At 34.4% G+C, this 15911-nt stretch overlaps 2 protein-coding genes across 2 annotated transcripts; one reads left to right on the plus strand and one right to left on the minus strand.

The window, feature by feature from the left end:
* The first annotated feature begins 1549 nt into the window (after positions 1-1549).
* On the plus strand, positions 1550-3287 carry LOC145012351 (putative (S)-N-methylcoclaurine 3'-hydroxylase isozyme 2). Its single transcript, XM_078971146.1, has 2 exons — positions 1550-2557; positions 2667-3287. Exons 1-2 carry the CDS (start codon positions 1550-1552, stop codon positions 3285-3287), a joined length of 1629 nt encoding a protein of 542 aa, XP_078827272.1.
* A 10026-nt stretch (positions 3288-13313) lies between these two features.
* Positions 13314-14144, minus strand: LOC145009813 (uncharacterized). The gene has a single exon (XM_078968444.1). The coding sequence runs from the start codon at positions 14142-14144 to the stop codon at positions 13314-13316; it is 831 nt and encodes a 276-aa protein (XP_078824570.1).
* Between the last annotated feature and the right edge of the window lie 1767 nt (positions 14145-15911).

Genomic DNA, 15911 nt, shown 5'->3' on the forward strand with positions numbered 1-15911 from the left:
TCTGTAAATAAAATTTAGTTTGGGATTTTTTTTATAAATTAGATTAAAATTCTGGAACTTATCCGGAGATTTTCATTTCTTAATCACATAGAAATAGTTATATATAAATTGCTACCATTTATAGTTTGAATCGTTCGATCAGATTCCTGTAGGAGCCATCTATCGATCGATTAATCAGAACAAGCATAAAACTTCCACTCAACAAGATTACGACGAAGTAAGTGAGAATCTCCAATCAGACTAATTGAAAATTGATGTTGAACCTTAATGAGACAGAGCATGCCATTTAGCACCATTATTTATAAGAGTTTAAGGTTATAAGCATGTATGCGTCAAGCATTCAAACTATTGTATTATGTTGTTTGTTGGTTGTATAATCTTAATACTCCCAATCCCATTTAATAAAACATACAACATCTGCAAGTAAAACATACAGGTGAGTAAATTTATTATAAAAGATTCAAAATGGCATTCAAGCATTTTAGCGAACATGTGGCGGGCAAAATCAATAGAAACAGTTTAGGGAACTAGAGCGCAAGACAGCAAAAGAATCAAAAAAATTTATGTTAATTCAGTCTTTTTCTCTCATCTGCTTCATTATCTCTGAAATAGACTCAGGTCAAGAGCTTTAATTAGGAGGGAGAAAGAAGGAGATTGAAGATGGATTGAATCAAAAACCGAAATAACAGAAAGAAACCTCTTGGAACGACACATGAGGAGGATCGCTACCTAACTAGGAAGACACGCACTGGCTTGAAAGGCGGTGAGGAAGAAATTCTTTGGTTTGGAAGGCGGTGGAGCAGGTGAGAAAACTCAGCAAGACATGAATTGGCTTTGCTTGGGAAAGAAAAACTCATGTGACATGCATTGGCTTGGTTTGCATGCATGCTGTTTTTGACAAATGTTTGATCGTTTGGACACATAACACATTAATTATGAAACTTGACAAGTGGTTAGCCTTTACAACCATTTCATGTCTTCTAAATTCACGACGCAAGACAAAATATATATATCACTCAAAACTTGAGCCATTTGAATTAATTTTTTAGCTATAACTTCCTTTAAAACTATAGCTATATATCATCTTCTTGTGCAATTTTATTTTCAAATATTATTTTGAATAAAATGATCAAAGAAAACCATTAATTACGGTCTCAACATTGGTGGATGTTTGGAGAAAAATTAGGATTTTGTTTGAAAGATGAGACGAGACGTGGGTGTAGAGAATTCTAGTATTGTTTAGCAAGCGGGTGTCTTGGAGTTGGTGGTTTGGTTTTATGAGTCACACAGAAAACAGAGATGTATGGCTATTGGTTTTTTAGGGCGGTGTAGTTTGTGATCTTCAAAACAGTCTTTTAATTTATTAACCTCATCCATGATTGATGGAGATGTGACAATTAATGATAAGGCCCAAAATCTGTTGGATAACAGAACCACAAATCCAAGTGTCTTGGATGATGCCTATATATACGCTTGCAATGCATATATGCCCATTATCCACAATCAAGCAATACTCTTATCTTGTGATCATTCGTTAGCAATAGCAAGAATGATATCAGAGCTAGGAATCGCGATTTACCTCACAATGACCAACTTCTGGTTATGGTGGTGGGAAGTCGACAACCAACAAGACGAGTTTGCTCGCACATTTCTCACCCTTTTAGTTCCCACGCTCCTACTTTTATGGTACCAATGGACATTTCCCAATCCCCAAAAGGGAAAGTCAGCGAATCAGTTGCCACCGGGTCCCTATGGCTTCCCAGTTTTAGGGTACCTCCCTTTTCTCGGCTCCAACTTGCATGAAAAATTCACGGAGATGGGTCAACGTTATGGTCCCATCTTTAGTCTCCACCTCGGAACAAAACTTCACGTCGTGGTGAACTCCATGGAGCTCGCAAAGGTGGTGGCTCGTGACCAGGATAAGACCTTAGCTAACCGCAGCCCTCCACTCACAGCTGTCATCAGCTCTTATGGTGTCAACAATATATCATGGTCCAACAACAACGCACATTGGAGGAACATGCGTAAGCTTTTAGTCAGCCAAATGATGAGCACTGCAAATATTAACACTACTCAGAGTCAGAGTCTTCGAACACATGAAGTGAGGAAGATGGTGGCTGATGTTTACGCTAAGCTCGGGCAACAGGTCGACATTAACGAAATTGGTTTCAACGCCGCGTTTGATGTTCTCACAAGGATGTTATGGAGTGGTAGCAAACCTGGGGAAGGGAACTTTACAAGCTATTTAGTTGAAAGGTTTCTGGAAGTTGAGTTCAAGATTATAGAGTTACAAGGAGCGCGAAACATCTCTGATTTTCTCCCGATGCTATCATGGCTCGATCTACAGGGAAGGCAGAGAGAAATGAAGAAGCAAATGGTTTATGTTAACCAGATTTTGGACGAACTTATCCAAGGAAGAATCAAAGCCAACTCATGCAAAGTTGATGGAGAAGGCGAGGAAGATCAAAAGGATTTCTTGCAGATCTTACTGGAGCTTAAAGAACAGAAAGGTGCTCCGACTTCATACAACTTTGACCAAATAAAGGCTCTACTAATGGTATGTATGTTTTAAAATTTCTTTTCACTCTAAACCTACAAATTTAATATTGAATTAATCAGCTCAAATTCCAGAACACTAAAAGTTAATCGATTGTTAATTGTAACAGAACATTGTGACAGCAGCGACAGTGACAATATCGATCATGGTAGAATGGGCGATGGCGGAGATTTTGCATAACGCAGCGGTGAAGAAAAAGATTGTGGAAGAATTAACAGAGGTTGTTGGTACGAACAATATTGTGGAAGAATCTCATCTGACCAAATTATCATATTTGGATGCAGCCATCAAAGAGACCTTAAGGCTACACCCTCCGCTTCCACTGTTAGTCCATAGATGCCCAGATGAAGCTTGCATAGTAGGCGGGTATACCATTCCAAAGGGTACTGTTGTGTATCTTAATGTTTGGGCGATCCATCGGGATCCCCAGAACTGGAGCAATCCATTGGAGTTTAAGCCTGAGAGGTTCCTGAATGGAAAGTGGGATTACAGTGGAAATAACTTCAAGTATTTACCATTTGGATCGGGGAGAAGAATGTGCCCTGGAGTCAATCTGGGGGAGAAGATGCTGATGTATACAGTGGCATCATTGTTGCATTCTTTTGAGTGGAGCTTACCAGAAGGTGAAGAGCTGGAGTTTTCTGATGAGTATGGATTTCTGACTAAGAAGAGGAAGCCGCTGATGGTTATACCCTCTCAAAAACTATCTGATGCAAGCGTGTATATGTAGCAGAACGTATGCTGTTAGCTTAATAAGATATGCAAGCTTAGCTTGTTTTCTATTAATTAATTAGATAATTAAGTGGACTTGGAACACATGCAATTGTTGGGATTTTAATATGATAAAAACGTTGACAGTCCGATATGCATGGATAATACAACAAATACAAAAACAAACTTCATGGACGTCGCTTGTAATCCTATCGGCATCACTAATTTTATTTCACGTTATCGCCAGTAATTAATGCCTTCAAAATTTTCAAAAATTTAACATTGGCAATAGAATATATATTGGAAATTAATTAATCATATACATCTTTAACATATCTCCGGTGGACATTGCTGAAGCTTTTTCGGATTGAAACATTTGTTTTAGTAATTTTTAATTTCGTGTATTCTAGTTATTTTAAGAGTAAATTACATGAATAGTCCCTTGTGCATAAACAAAAATGCGCATTCAAACTCTATTTTCAAAAATTAATTCAATTTTTTTAACACTAATCAACCTTAAAAATGATTATTTTGCCCTTAATAATAATTTTTATTTTAATTTTTTCTTTTATTTGTTTGCCATTTTTAAAATCAAAAAAATTAGAAAATAAAATAAATACCCTAACCCTTTCCCCGATTTTCTTCTATTTTGTCTCTCTGTTCTTAGTCACTCCCGATAACAACCCACATGCCTAACTCTGTCCACCTACCTCCATGACTCCGTTGAAACCATGATGCCGTCCACCAGTTTCCATGACTCGAACGAAAACCAAGCACCACTGCCGATCTTCTCCCCATCAAGATCACAATGTTCCTCCTCTTTCTCTTGTTGTCTTTTCTGATCGTCAGTCTCCTTTCCGACGAGCTCTACACAGATCTGGCGGAGTAGATTTCTACGTCAACAAATTACTCCCCCCCCCCCCCCCCCCCCCCCCCCGATCTCATGAAGCAACCGCAGACGCCATCGATCTTCTTACTCACCCTTTCTTCTTCTCCATCGATCTGACAACTACCACTCAATGACATCTCCACCCTAGCTCACTACCACCAGATCTCTTTAATTTTTGAGGGTTATACATTAGTTATTGCTAGTCCGGTGGTTATTGTGGCGGCGGTGACCTTAGGCATCATCAATCTGAGATGACAGAGTACACACTGGAGACTGAAGAGTAGTTAACAAATCAAAGAATAAAGAGGTGGAGAGAGAGAGAGAGAGAGAGAGAGAGAGAGAGAGAGAGAGAGAGAGAGAGAGAGGATTATGGTCTGTCGATGGTGGAGGGTTGTGGTAAGGTAACTCATTGCCGGAGTATTGTTTAGGGATCAATGCCGAAGATATTTATAGTGTTTCTGGTGATGGTTGTAAGTTGTAACAGATTCCGATGAATTTGTTTCTTCTTACATATAATCCAACGGTGGTGATGTTTGACGTCTTTCCAAAAGAGTGGTGGCTGGGATTTTTTTTTTATTTTAAAGGGTTAGATACACCCATAAATTTAAATAGTTTTTTTAATAATTAGAATTATAAAAGATAAATGAAAAACAAATTAAAAAGGGTATTATAATCATTTCATGTTTCGAAAGGGATGAAATGTGCAAATTTTAATCAAACAACGGACGGTGCGAGTTAATTTTTGAAAATAAGGATGAAACGTGAATTTTGACACTTATACAAGTGATGATATATGTAATTTAATCTAATTTTAATTTCATGTCATTGTTTTTAATTTTAACTAGAAGGATTCATGTGCTTTGTGGCGGGCATTAGTGAATAGAAATTCATCAATAAAAGAAATAAAAGCTTTTAAGCAAAAACGATTATTGTAGTAGTACATCAGTTTTTCTGGTCTCTCTAGAAAGCTAAGCTGCAAGTAGATTCAACAGAGTAAATGTTAAATTGAAGGGAATACCAACTTATTTTCATTGATTTATTTATTATTTTAACATTCTTTTTTCTTTTTTCAAAGTACAATAATGTTATAATCTTTCTGTTCTAATAAATGAATATGTTTATTCTTCTATTGTCAAGTATCATATTAATTAGAACTCCTCATTAATATTATATATCAAATATCATATCACTTGTCAACTTATTAATTATCAATTTTAAAATATAAAATTTAAATTTTTCACTCTAATGATATTAAACTAATAACTGATTTTTCTATTTTAATTTTTAAAATTTTAAATTTTCCACTCTAATTATATTATATTATTAACATTACAATAAAAAATAAATATAATTAATATAGATTATAAGGTGATATAACTTCACGTATTTCTTTAAACCAATAATTATAGTTTTATATAACTAAAAAAATATCTTTTTAATTAATAATCTATGTAAAATAATTGATTAATAATTTTGATTTTTTTAATATGAAATTTTAATTAATTTTATAATCGCGGTTCGCACGGGTTATAAACTAGTACACAAATAAAGGAAAATACATTGTATTTTGTTAAATGGATGCGAGCCATACCTCGACTGATTTCGCATATTTGTCTCTATATTTAATATTTTATTAAATTATAAATCTTTAAAAATGTCTTTTTTTAGAAAAAAAAAATCTTTTGATAGCATAAAAATAGTAATTAAAATTACATGAATTACTTCAAAATTGATTAAAAAAATATTTGAAAAAGATTCACATAAATTAAAGGCATCAAGATATTTAAATTTTAAGAAAAGTAACCAACACACATTCCCTAATAAAAATAACATCAACTTTTAAATAATATACTTTCTCAACAAAACCACAAATCATCAAGTCTGCTCTATTGTCTTTTGGAGTTTGTTGTAAAAGCTTAAACTATTGGATTAAGTTGTCTAAGGTCGTAATTAAATTGGTATAATATTGATGAATAAAATTAAATCCTATTTAGGTTACCCTTATAAGTAGGAAATGATTTGAATTGATCAAAGGAGAGAGACAAATGATTTGTTAATTTATTATTTAATTATTAAATTAGTAAAAAATAGTTAATAATTAATTATGAATTAATTAGAGATAGTTAGAATTGATTACTTATTAATCATAATTAATTAAAGGTACAAGAGATGAATTGTAATTGTTCAGTAGTTGAACAAAAGAGGCAATTCTAGAACCTACCAAGGCTTAGACGATTTGGGACCCTCTTTAGGGTTTCTAGAAGCCCTGTGGTTGTTGATGAGGAAATGATTTGAATTAAGATTAAATCTATTATATAATTATTCAAATCTCGATTTATCTGCAAGTTACCTAGATTATAAAATATAAATCGGACCCTTGGGCATCTAATTTCCGTGGCTTCTCATACCTAAAAGATGGAAAACGAAATTCTTCCCCTCCTCTCCAATCTCTCCTTTAATCCTAGGGTTTCATGAGTTTTGGGTGTTAACCATTAGAGGCGGCCATATTTTGTACAATGTCGGAGCCATGGTTAAAGTAAAAGGGTATCCTAAAAAAATACGTAATATACAATAAGAACAAAATAAAAACCGCAATTTCATTAGACATAAAGTTCAACTTCCATAATAAAGTTATGTTTTAAAGTTCACATCTTCGCTCTTTCATTTTACGAAAGCAAGTAATTACATTTTCAGTCTTAACATTCTCAAGTGTTTCCTTTTCTAAAATACAAATCAAAGTATCATTCATAAAATCATCACCTATTCTATGACACAAATTGGTCTTCAACAATTTCATTACAAAAAAACACCGTTCAACAGTTACGCTTATGACGGGCAAAATCAAAATTAGTTTTAATAATCTATAAAGCAAAGAAAAAAGAGAGGTTCTTCCAAGTTTCCACCATCAAACGAGAGATGTCTACAATTCCTTTTAAGTTGAAAATTTTCTCATCGTGGATCAAAGAGTGGTAATAGATATCAAGTTACCCATTAAGCACCATTTCTGAATCGTCAAAATCATTTTTGTATACCTTGCTTAACTTCAACAACTTTGTTTTATCAAAACTAGAAAATGAGTCAAAAGGACTCAAAAGCCGCCATGTTCTACATTAATTTCATGCCAACTTCACTAAATCGAACCCAAAATTCTTAAATTTGCATATACAAAACCGTGTTAAAAGTCACAACTTCAAAATGATGTTGATTAGTCATATTGGTCCTACTGTTGATGAAATGCGTACTCGCAAGTATACGAGGTCGTGCAAGTAATACAATTATAAGAACAGATATCGAACCCACACGAACTATCCTATCTTAAAGCAGAGCGAACTATGTATTTGTTGGCAAAAGTGATTTGATTTTATTAAACTAGACTAAGGAACTATTAAAATAAAAATAAACTAAATTTAGCAAGGTAAAAATGAAAACCAAAATAACTGACGAAACAACCACACAATAATTCAACGAATTAACAATTATTAGAAAATTAGGATTTAGTTGACTTATACGGATTAAATGGTTCTTTTAATGCAACTAATTTATCAAACTAATTATGTAGAAATGAATAACTCAACACCAACAAAAGTTATCAATTACCTCTCTATCTCATGATTCGATTTAAAAACTTTCACTTATATCTCTATATAGTTCGTGATTTTAAAAATCATTAAGTCTCACAGTTTTGTTAAAAATATCTTAACACACGTCTATGTTCAGTTTAAGCGAGATAATGAAACCACACATCTATATTCAAACGATGTCACAAATAAAGCTTCTCTCGAAGTCAATATTACATGTAAATATTAAAATTCTAACCAAGCAAATTAAATCTAACTAACGTTGATCAAGTGCTAGCCAAAATCAAATTTACCCATCAAAATTCATATTTTAAAGATAAACATACATTTGAATATGTTATTCAATTTCAACAAAATCGATTTAATTGAAAGCAACTACATTAAAATTATCATTCCATCCTAATCAACCAAACCCATAAAGTTACTACTCCAGAATATTAATTATTATAACAATTATAAAATAAAATCTAAGCATCATTTTTAAATCAAATAAAATGTATGTACTTGACGAAACTATCCCAGGAAACAATAAACGCAAACAATTGTAGCAGAAAATAAAATAAACAAAAGAAAAAGAATATAAAACAATTAAAACAAAAGTAAAAAATAGACCAATTTTTGCTTCTTCATTTCAAATAGGGAGGGATATAAAAGTGAAGGATATCAATGGAAAAATCAAATCGTGTTTTCGAGTTTTATTAATGGAAGGAAAGTGAGAGGAAGATAATGATTTTGACGTCATATTTTCCTTCTAATATTTCCTTATAAATTGGGTGGATTTAGGAAGAAAGTAAGGAAAGGAAAATCTTTAATTTATTTTCCCTCTTAACTCAGGAACACAAAAACTTAAAAAAATTCATTTTCTACAAACTTGAGAACATGAAATTAAAAAAAAAAAAAAAAAAAAAAATTCTTCCATTCACTTTCTTTCTATCAATATTTTCCTTCTCTTTCCTTTATTGAACTTAAAAAAAAAAAAAAAAAAAAAAAAAAAAAAAAAAAAAAAAAAAAAAAAAAAAAAACTATGTAACAAGGCAGAAATGTTCCTTCGGTAGGTTTTTTTTTGTTTTTTGTTTTTTTCCTCTTGGTAGGCTGCCGATTTTTTTTTTCTTTTTGCCGTCCGTATTCTTTTTTCTCCTCCCGTCAAGGCTGCCGAGATCTCTTTTCTCTAAAGGCCATGTTTTGAAAATCGAACCGTACCAGCTGGTTCAACCGGAAACCGGTCCCGCATCCGGTTCTTAAAGGCCAAAAAACCGGTATTCCTGTGAACCGGTGAAAACCGGTCCGGTTGAACCGTTAAAACCGGTCAAAACCGGAAATTTTAAAAAATTATTTATTTTTTTGTATTTTCGTTCAGCAAAAAGATCACAACTTCCAAGTGGATTCTGCACTAGAAAACTATTGAATCAGCGAAAACTCAAAACACAAAACTTGTACATAATTGTGTCTAGTGTGCAATACATCTTGAATCGTCTAAATCGGAGTCCCGAGGAGCCGGATATGATGAAAACACTGAGACGTGATCAATCTGCCAAACTTCTTTTACTCGCTTTATTTGCTCGTGATGAATTTATCTTCTTTCGAATCTATCAATTCCATGTCGAAACCATTTGGACACTACAATATGATTCCAACTCCCACCAAGACTCGTAGAATAAGTGGGGGGGTAAGAAGCTTAGGCAATCTTACATTCAGAAGATAAAATCCGTCAATTCCTTATAAAATTTTGAGCTTCATAAGAGGAAGTCAAAATCCCACTAAAACCCATAGACTAAGCGGTGGGGAACTCATGAGACACATGTTTCACTTGCAATAAGATGTAAAATGAATACCGTCAATTCCAATGCAAAGCATGATGTGCTATATTTTGGATTTCATGCAAGAAAACCAACTCCCACGAACCTGTAGAATAGGTGGGGAACTTAACAAACTCGATTTGCACTTGCAATGACAAGTGGTGATGAAAGATGTCAATTTAGATGAGAAGCTCGTGGTGCTATATTATGGATTTCATGCGAAGAAAACCAACTCTCACCAACCTGTAGAATAGGAGGGGGGGGGCTAAGAAGCTTACGTGAACTACTAAAAACAAGTTAATGAGTCGCATTTCCTTTAAGAACTTTGGACTTCATAAGAAGAAATGCAACTCCAATTGTCCTATAGAATAAGAGATAAAGAACCCATGCAAGACAGGTCAAAAACCCAATTGAATGGGCACAAAAATACCAACTGGGAAATATTATGTCTATTACACTCATTAACTTAAATTTATCTTTTTAAGCTCAAAAAATGATGTAAATTGAAAAATATGGGGACAAAAAATAAGTTTTTAATTCATTTAGTGATCCAAAAACAAGCACTAAACACATCCCCAAAATTTAAACATTGCTCGTCCTGAGCAATAAAAATATACTAAAACAAGTAAAGAGTACTCCCCAATGGTGTCTCATCTCACATGATATGATAAACCAAGAACCTATATCGTGACAGCTGATCTCTAAGCATAGCTCGAACTTTTTCTTTTCCACGACTCTCATTTCATGCCAACTATCTGGATAGCAAACAAGGGCTGCACAATCGATAGATTTATTAGAATAAAACAAAACAAATAAAATGAAATAAGAAACCATGCATAAACAAAAATAAATGAAATTCACAAAAACAGAAATAAAATAAAACCAAAACCAAAACAAATAAAAAATAAAAATAAAACCAAAAATAAAACCAAAAATAAAAATAAAGATAAAAATTAAAACAAAAAATAATAATAATAACCAAATCATTATCCAACTGGCTTCAAGTGAAGCACAATCACATCTTCTTTTTCTTCTCCAAAATAATGTTTCACTCGTTGCCCATTCACAAGGAATCTTTCTCAATCCTTCTCATTTATTATCATCAATGCACCTCCTTGATAAACCTAGGCAATCTTAAAAGGGTCAGACCATCTTAACTTCATCTTTCTAGGAATAACTTTAATTTTGAATTGAAAAGTAAAACCAATTGTCCTTCAACAAATTCCCTTTTCAAGATCTTCTTGTCATGCCATTTCTTAACCTTTTCCTTTTGAAGTTTAGCACTCTCATACGCTTGCATGTTAAACTCTTCAAGTTCCACCAACTGCTCCATTCTTTTCTTTCCAGTTGCCTTCATATCTAAATTCAACTCTTTCAAATCCCAATAAGCTTTCTGCTCCAACTCTAGTGGTAAGTGGCATGCTTTTCCAAAGACTTGCTAATATGGGGACGTCCCCAAAATTGTTTTGTATGCAGTCCTATAAGCCCATAAAGTGGCATCTAACTTTGTTTCCCAATCTTTTTTTACCCACTACAACTTTTTCAAGAATGGTCTTCAGTTGTTTGTTATTAGCTTCAGCAAGACCATTCGTCTAAGGACGGTAAGTAGTGGCAACGCGATGCTTTATATGGTACTGAGATTAGACATCCCTCAACATTCTATTGCAGAAATGAGTACCTTTATCACTAATGATTGTTCTAGGAGTGCCAAATCTAGAGAATATCAGTTTCTTTAGAAAATTTATTATGGTTCTCGCATCACTTCTCACACATGCTACAACTTCAACCCATTTAGAGACATAATCTACCGCAACTAAAATATACATCTGTCCATCAGAAGGCACAAAGGGTCCCATGAAATTAGTCCCCCTAACGTCAAACAACTCTACTTTCACTATATTACTTAATGGCATCTCTTGTATTCTTCCAATATTTCCAATTCGCTGGCAGATGTAACATATTTTCACAAACTCATACGCATCTTTAAATAAACTTGGCCAATAAAATCCTTAATGAAGCACATGTATTGCAATCTTTTCTCCTTAAAAGTGACCTCCATATTCTGATTTGTGATATTTTTCGAGAATTTGCTTTTGTTCCATTTTTGGGACACACCTCCTCCACATCTTATTAGCATTTTGTTTAAACAAATATGACTCATCCCAAAAATAGAATTCAGCATCATAAGTTAGCTTCTTCTTTTCATGCCAACTAAACCTATTTGGAAATACACCAACTACCAAGTAATTCAAAATGTTAACATACCATGGATGTTCTCCACTCACTCTCAAGATCCTCTCATATGGAAAGCTATTGTGAATCACTGGTTGATCATATTTTATACTTTCACTATCTAACCTTTAGAGGTGATCTTCAACCACATTCTCAAATCCTTTCTTATCTCTTACCTCTAGATCAAACAATTGCAAAAACAAAATCCTCATGATTAGTCTTGCCTTGGCATCCTTTTTTTCCATCAAGTATCTGATTATTGCATGATCCGTGTATAAAATCACTTTTGCACCAATAAGATATAATATGAACTTTTCATATGAGAATACCACAACTAAAAACTCTTTTTCAGTGGTTGCGTAGTTCAATTAGGCGCCAATCAGGGTGGTGCTAGCATAGTAAACCATGTGGAAAAACTTTCCTCTTCGTTGTCTAAGTACTACACCAATGGCCGCATCACTTGCATCACACATGATCTCAAATGGCTCATCCCAATCAGGTGCAATAATGACAGGTGCACTGGTAAGTCTTCTTTTTAAATCCTTAAAGGCTCTTTTACATGTACCATCAAAGATAAACTCTTGATCTTGCTCCAAAACTTGGGTAAGTGGCTTTGCAATTTTTGAGAAGTCTTTTATAAATGAGTATAGAACCCAGCTTTCCCTAGAAAGCTACAAATGCCCTTGACACTGACAAGTGCTTCAAGTCTTTTAATAATTTCAATATTCTCCCGATCAACCTCAATTCCTTTTCTAGAAACCTTGTGTCCCAACACAATGCCCTCTTTCACCATAAAATGACATTTTTCTCAATTTAGCACAAGGTTATGTTGGACACACTTTTGCAATACCTTATTCAAATTTTTTAGGCAGCTCTCAAAAGTATCACGATGGACTGAAAAATCATCCATAAAGACTTCAACAAAATTTTCAACCATGTTCGAGAAAATAGACATCATGCACCTTTGGAATGTAGCTAGGGCATTACATAATCCGAAAAGGAATACGTCTAAAAGCGAAGGTACCAAATTGAAAAGTGAAAGTAGTTTTGTGTTGATCTACTGATTTAATAGAAATCTGATTATGTCCAGAGTAACCATCCAAAAAGTAGTAAAATGACTTACCAGCAAGACGATCGAACATTTGGTCAATGAACGGTAGTGGAAAATGGTCCTTTCTAGTGGCAGTATTCAACTTTCTATAATCTATATAGATCCCCCAGCATGTAACTATCCTCTTTGTAATCGTTTCCCCATTCTCATTTTGGACTACCGTTACTCCACTCTTCTTTGAAACACAATGCACTGGACTAATCCACTCACTATCGGCAATTCGGTAGATAATCCCAACGTCTAACCATCTTATGATTTCCCTTTTCACAACATCCTTCATTAATGGATTAAGTCTCCTTTGGTGCTTAGCATGTGTTTTTGCTCTCTCCTCCAAATTTATCTTATGCATACACATCGCCAGACTGGTTCCTTTTATGTCTGCTAACGTCCATCCAATCACTTTCTCATTTTTTTTGAAAACATCAATCTATTCTTTTTCCTATACACTAGACAATTGAGATGAGATAATTATAGGCAATGTATCATCATCTCTCAAATATGCATATTTCAAGTGTGTTGGAAGCTGCTTCAGCTCTAAATCTGGTGCTTTTTCAATAAAGAGTAATGTTGGTGCAACTACCTTGTCCTTTAGGTCCAACTCCTCCTTGACCCATCTCACATCTTCCTTTATTTTCCATTCTTCAATTTTCTCAGTATCATGAGTCACTTTACTCAATTGATCCACTTCTACATTTACCAAGTTATCTGTGACTCGTACAAATGAGCACTCTTCCATATTAAAAGGTTGCTTCACAACCTTAAACATATTGAACGTCCTTTTCTCATCATTCACTCTTAGTATGAATTCTTCCTTTTTCACATCAATCAAAGCTCCAATGGTAGCTAAAAATGGCCTTCCCAAAATTATTCCACAATCGTCATCGTCTTCATAATCCAAAATGATAAAATCTGCAGGAACAAAGAGATTGTCGATTTTAATAACAATATCCTCGGGTTTACCTTTTGCATATACTACTGATCGATCTGCTAGTTTGAGTGAGATAGTATTTCGCCCAGCTTCTCCAACTCCTAATCTTCGAAAAATAGACAAAGTCATCAAATTTAAGCTTACTCCTAAATAACATAAGCCTATCTTGTCTAACTTTCCAATTCTACAAGGTAGAATGAACCTACCCGGATCATCCTTTTTCATAGACAATTTGTTTTGGATTATTGATGTGCAACTTTTTGTCATTGCAACAGTCTTAAATTCTCCAAAAACTCGTTTCTTTGAAAGAAAATCCTTCATAAACTTTGCATATGTGGGCATTTGTTTCAAGGCTTCAATAAAAGTGACGTTGATATTGTTGGATTAAGTGTCTAAGCCCATAACTATAATTGGTATGTACTTGACCCGAGAGTAGCATAGTCTATTTTAGGTTGCATATCACCAGGACAATTTGATAGGATGGACTTTTGAGAAGAGGTTATTTATGATTTACTAATATATTATAAGTTCTAATATATTAATATGAAATCATATGATTTAATTAGTATTGATCAAGAATTAATTTGGAATTAATTTAGTGATCAAAAGAGACAAAGTAAATTAATGGGGACTAATTATGGTAACTAGTAAAACATATAGATTGGGTTATTGATCCATGTTGGACTAAGTTTATCTAAGGATCCATAAAGATTTAGCCCACATGAACCATGGATCATAAACCTATGTGTATGGATTAGGGCTTACCCATGACCCTTGGAATCCTACACTATATATATGTTATCCCATGGCCACAATCGAGTGTAAGTGTTCTTGGAGTTCCATAACTGATTTTGAGTGCATAGAACCTCTCTCTCAAGTGTTGCTTTGTCCTAGGTGTGTTGTGAACCGTTTATGTAACATCCCAAAAATCCGTACCAAAAATTTTTCTTTAAATCATTACTAAAACCATATTTATAAAAAGAAATCATAAAGCATAACATAATTCAGAGTATAAATTCCAAAACATAATTTCATTATCAAAGTAAAACATCCCAGGCTAACTAATCAATGGTGTGTGCCATGCGATCACCCTGAGTTCTTCCCTCCGCTACCGGAAGTACCTGACACCAAAACTGAAAATCGTAAGCACGAAGCTTAGTGAGTTCCCCAACCTACTACATACCATACAATCACAAAGCATACATACTGCGTGCACTGGGCCACTCCCGCTATTTCGGGCCTCGCCCGCTACCTCGAGCCTCGCTCGCTACAACGGCCCCGCCACTCCAGGCGCTGTCTGGCTTCGAGCCCCGCTCGGATATAGATCTGTTTCTTTTAGGCCCCGCCTGTCTTTGGGCCCCGCCCGCTAACCAAATATAGTACAAAATAGCATATAACACATAATTGAACATACCCTACTATAATCATGTCCTAAGGCCTCGCCTGTCTTGGGCCTCGCCCCTGTCCTGTCAGTTTTGAGTCATGGAACCCCGTCCAAGCTCCTACGGTAAGTGAGATTGTAACAACCCGAAATTTCCGTATCATTTTACTGTAACTTTTTCGTAGTACAATTCGCGCAACCAATCGTCGTTTCCATTTCGATTTCCGATCTTCCGTTTAATTAAGTCATTATTTAGTACACATTTAAAATGACTTAATGGGTGTCTTAATACATTTAGAAATCATTTTAGCACCCAACTTTAGTGATCGGAATATTTCTAGAAATTACCGTATCGGGTTACGGTAACTCAATCGGGTACGACCAAAAGCCTCGTCTAACACCGATATCGGGTAGAATTCCATCGTGTCCAAAACTTAAACATTATATAAACGTGTTTAAGACTTCATTTGAAGTCTTTGGCCAATTTCTCACTAAACTCTTACAACCTCTCTCCTCAAGCTAAGAATTAAGATCCAAATCTCAAGTTTAAGGCTTCAAATCTTTAAGGTAACCTCCCTAACATGTTATTCAACACCTTTAGCCTTCAAATTGATGAATTAATTGAGTTTTGGGACCAAGAACATGAGTTTACGGCCAAGGAACAAGCTTGGACCGTAAACTCCATTAAATGGGGTTTTAAGCCCTTAAACTCCTTCCTAAACTCAATT

This window comes from Lactuca saligna, chromosome 8 (assembly GCF_052625555.1).
Source record: "Lactuca saligna cultivar CGN05327 chromosome 8, ASM5262555v1, whole genome shotgun sequence".
NCBI classification, from domain to species: domain Eukaryota; kingdom Viridiplantae; phylum Streptophyta; class Magnoliopsida; order Asterales; family Asteraceae; genus Lactuca; species Lactuca saligna.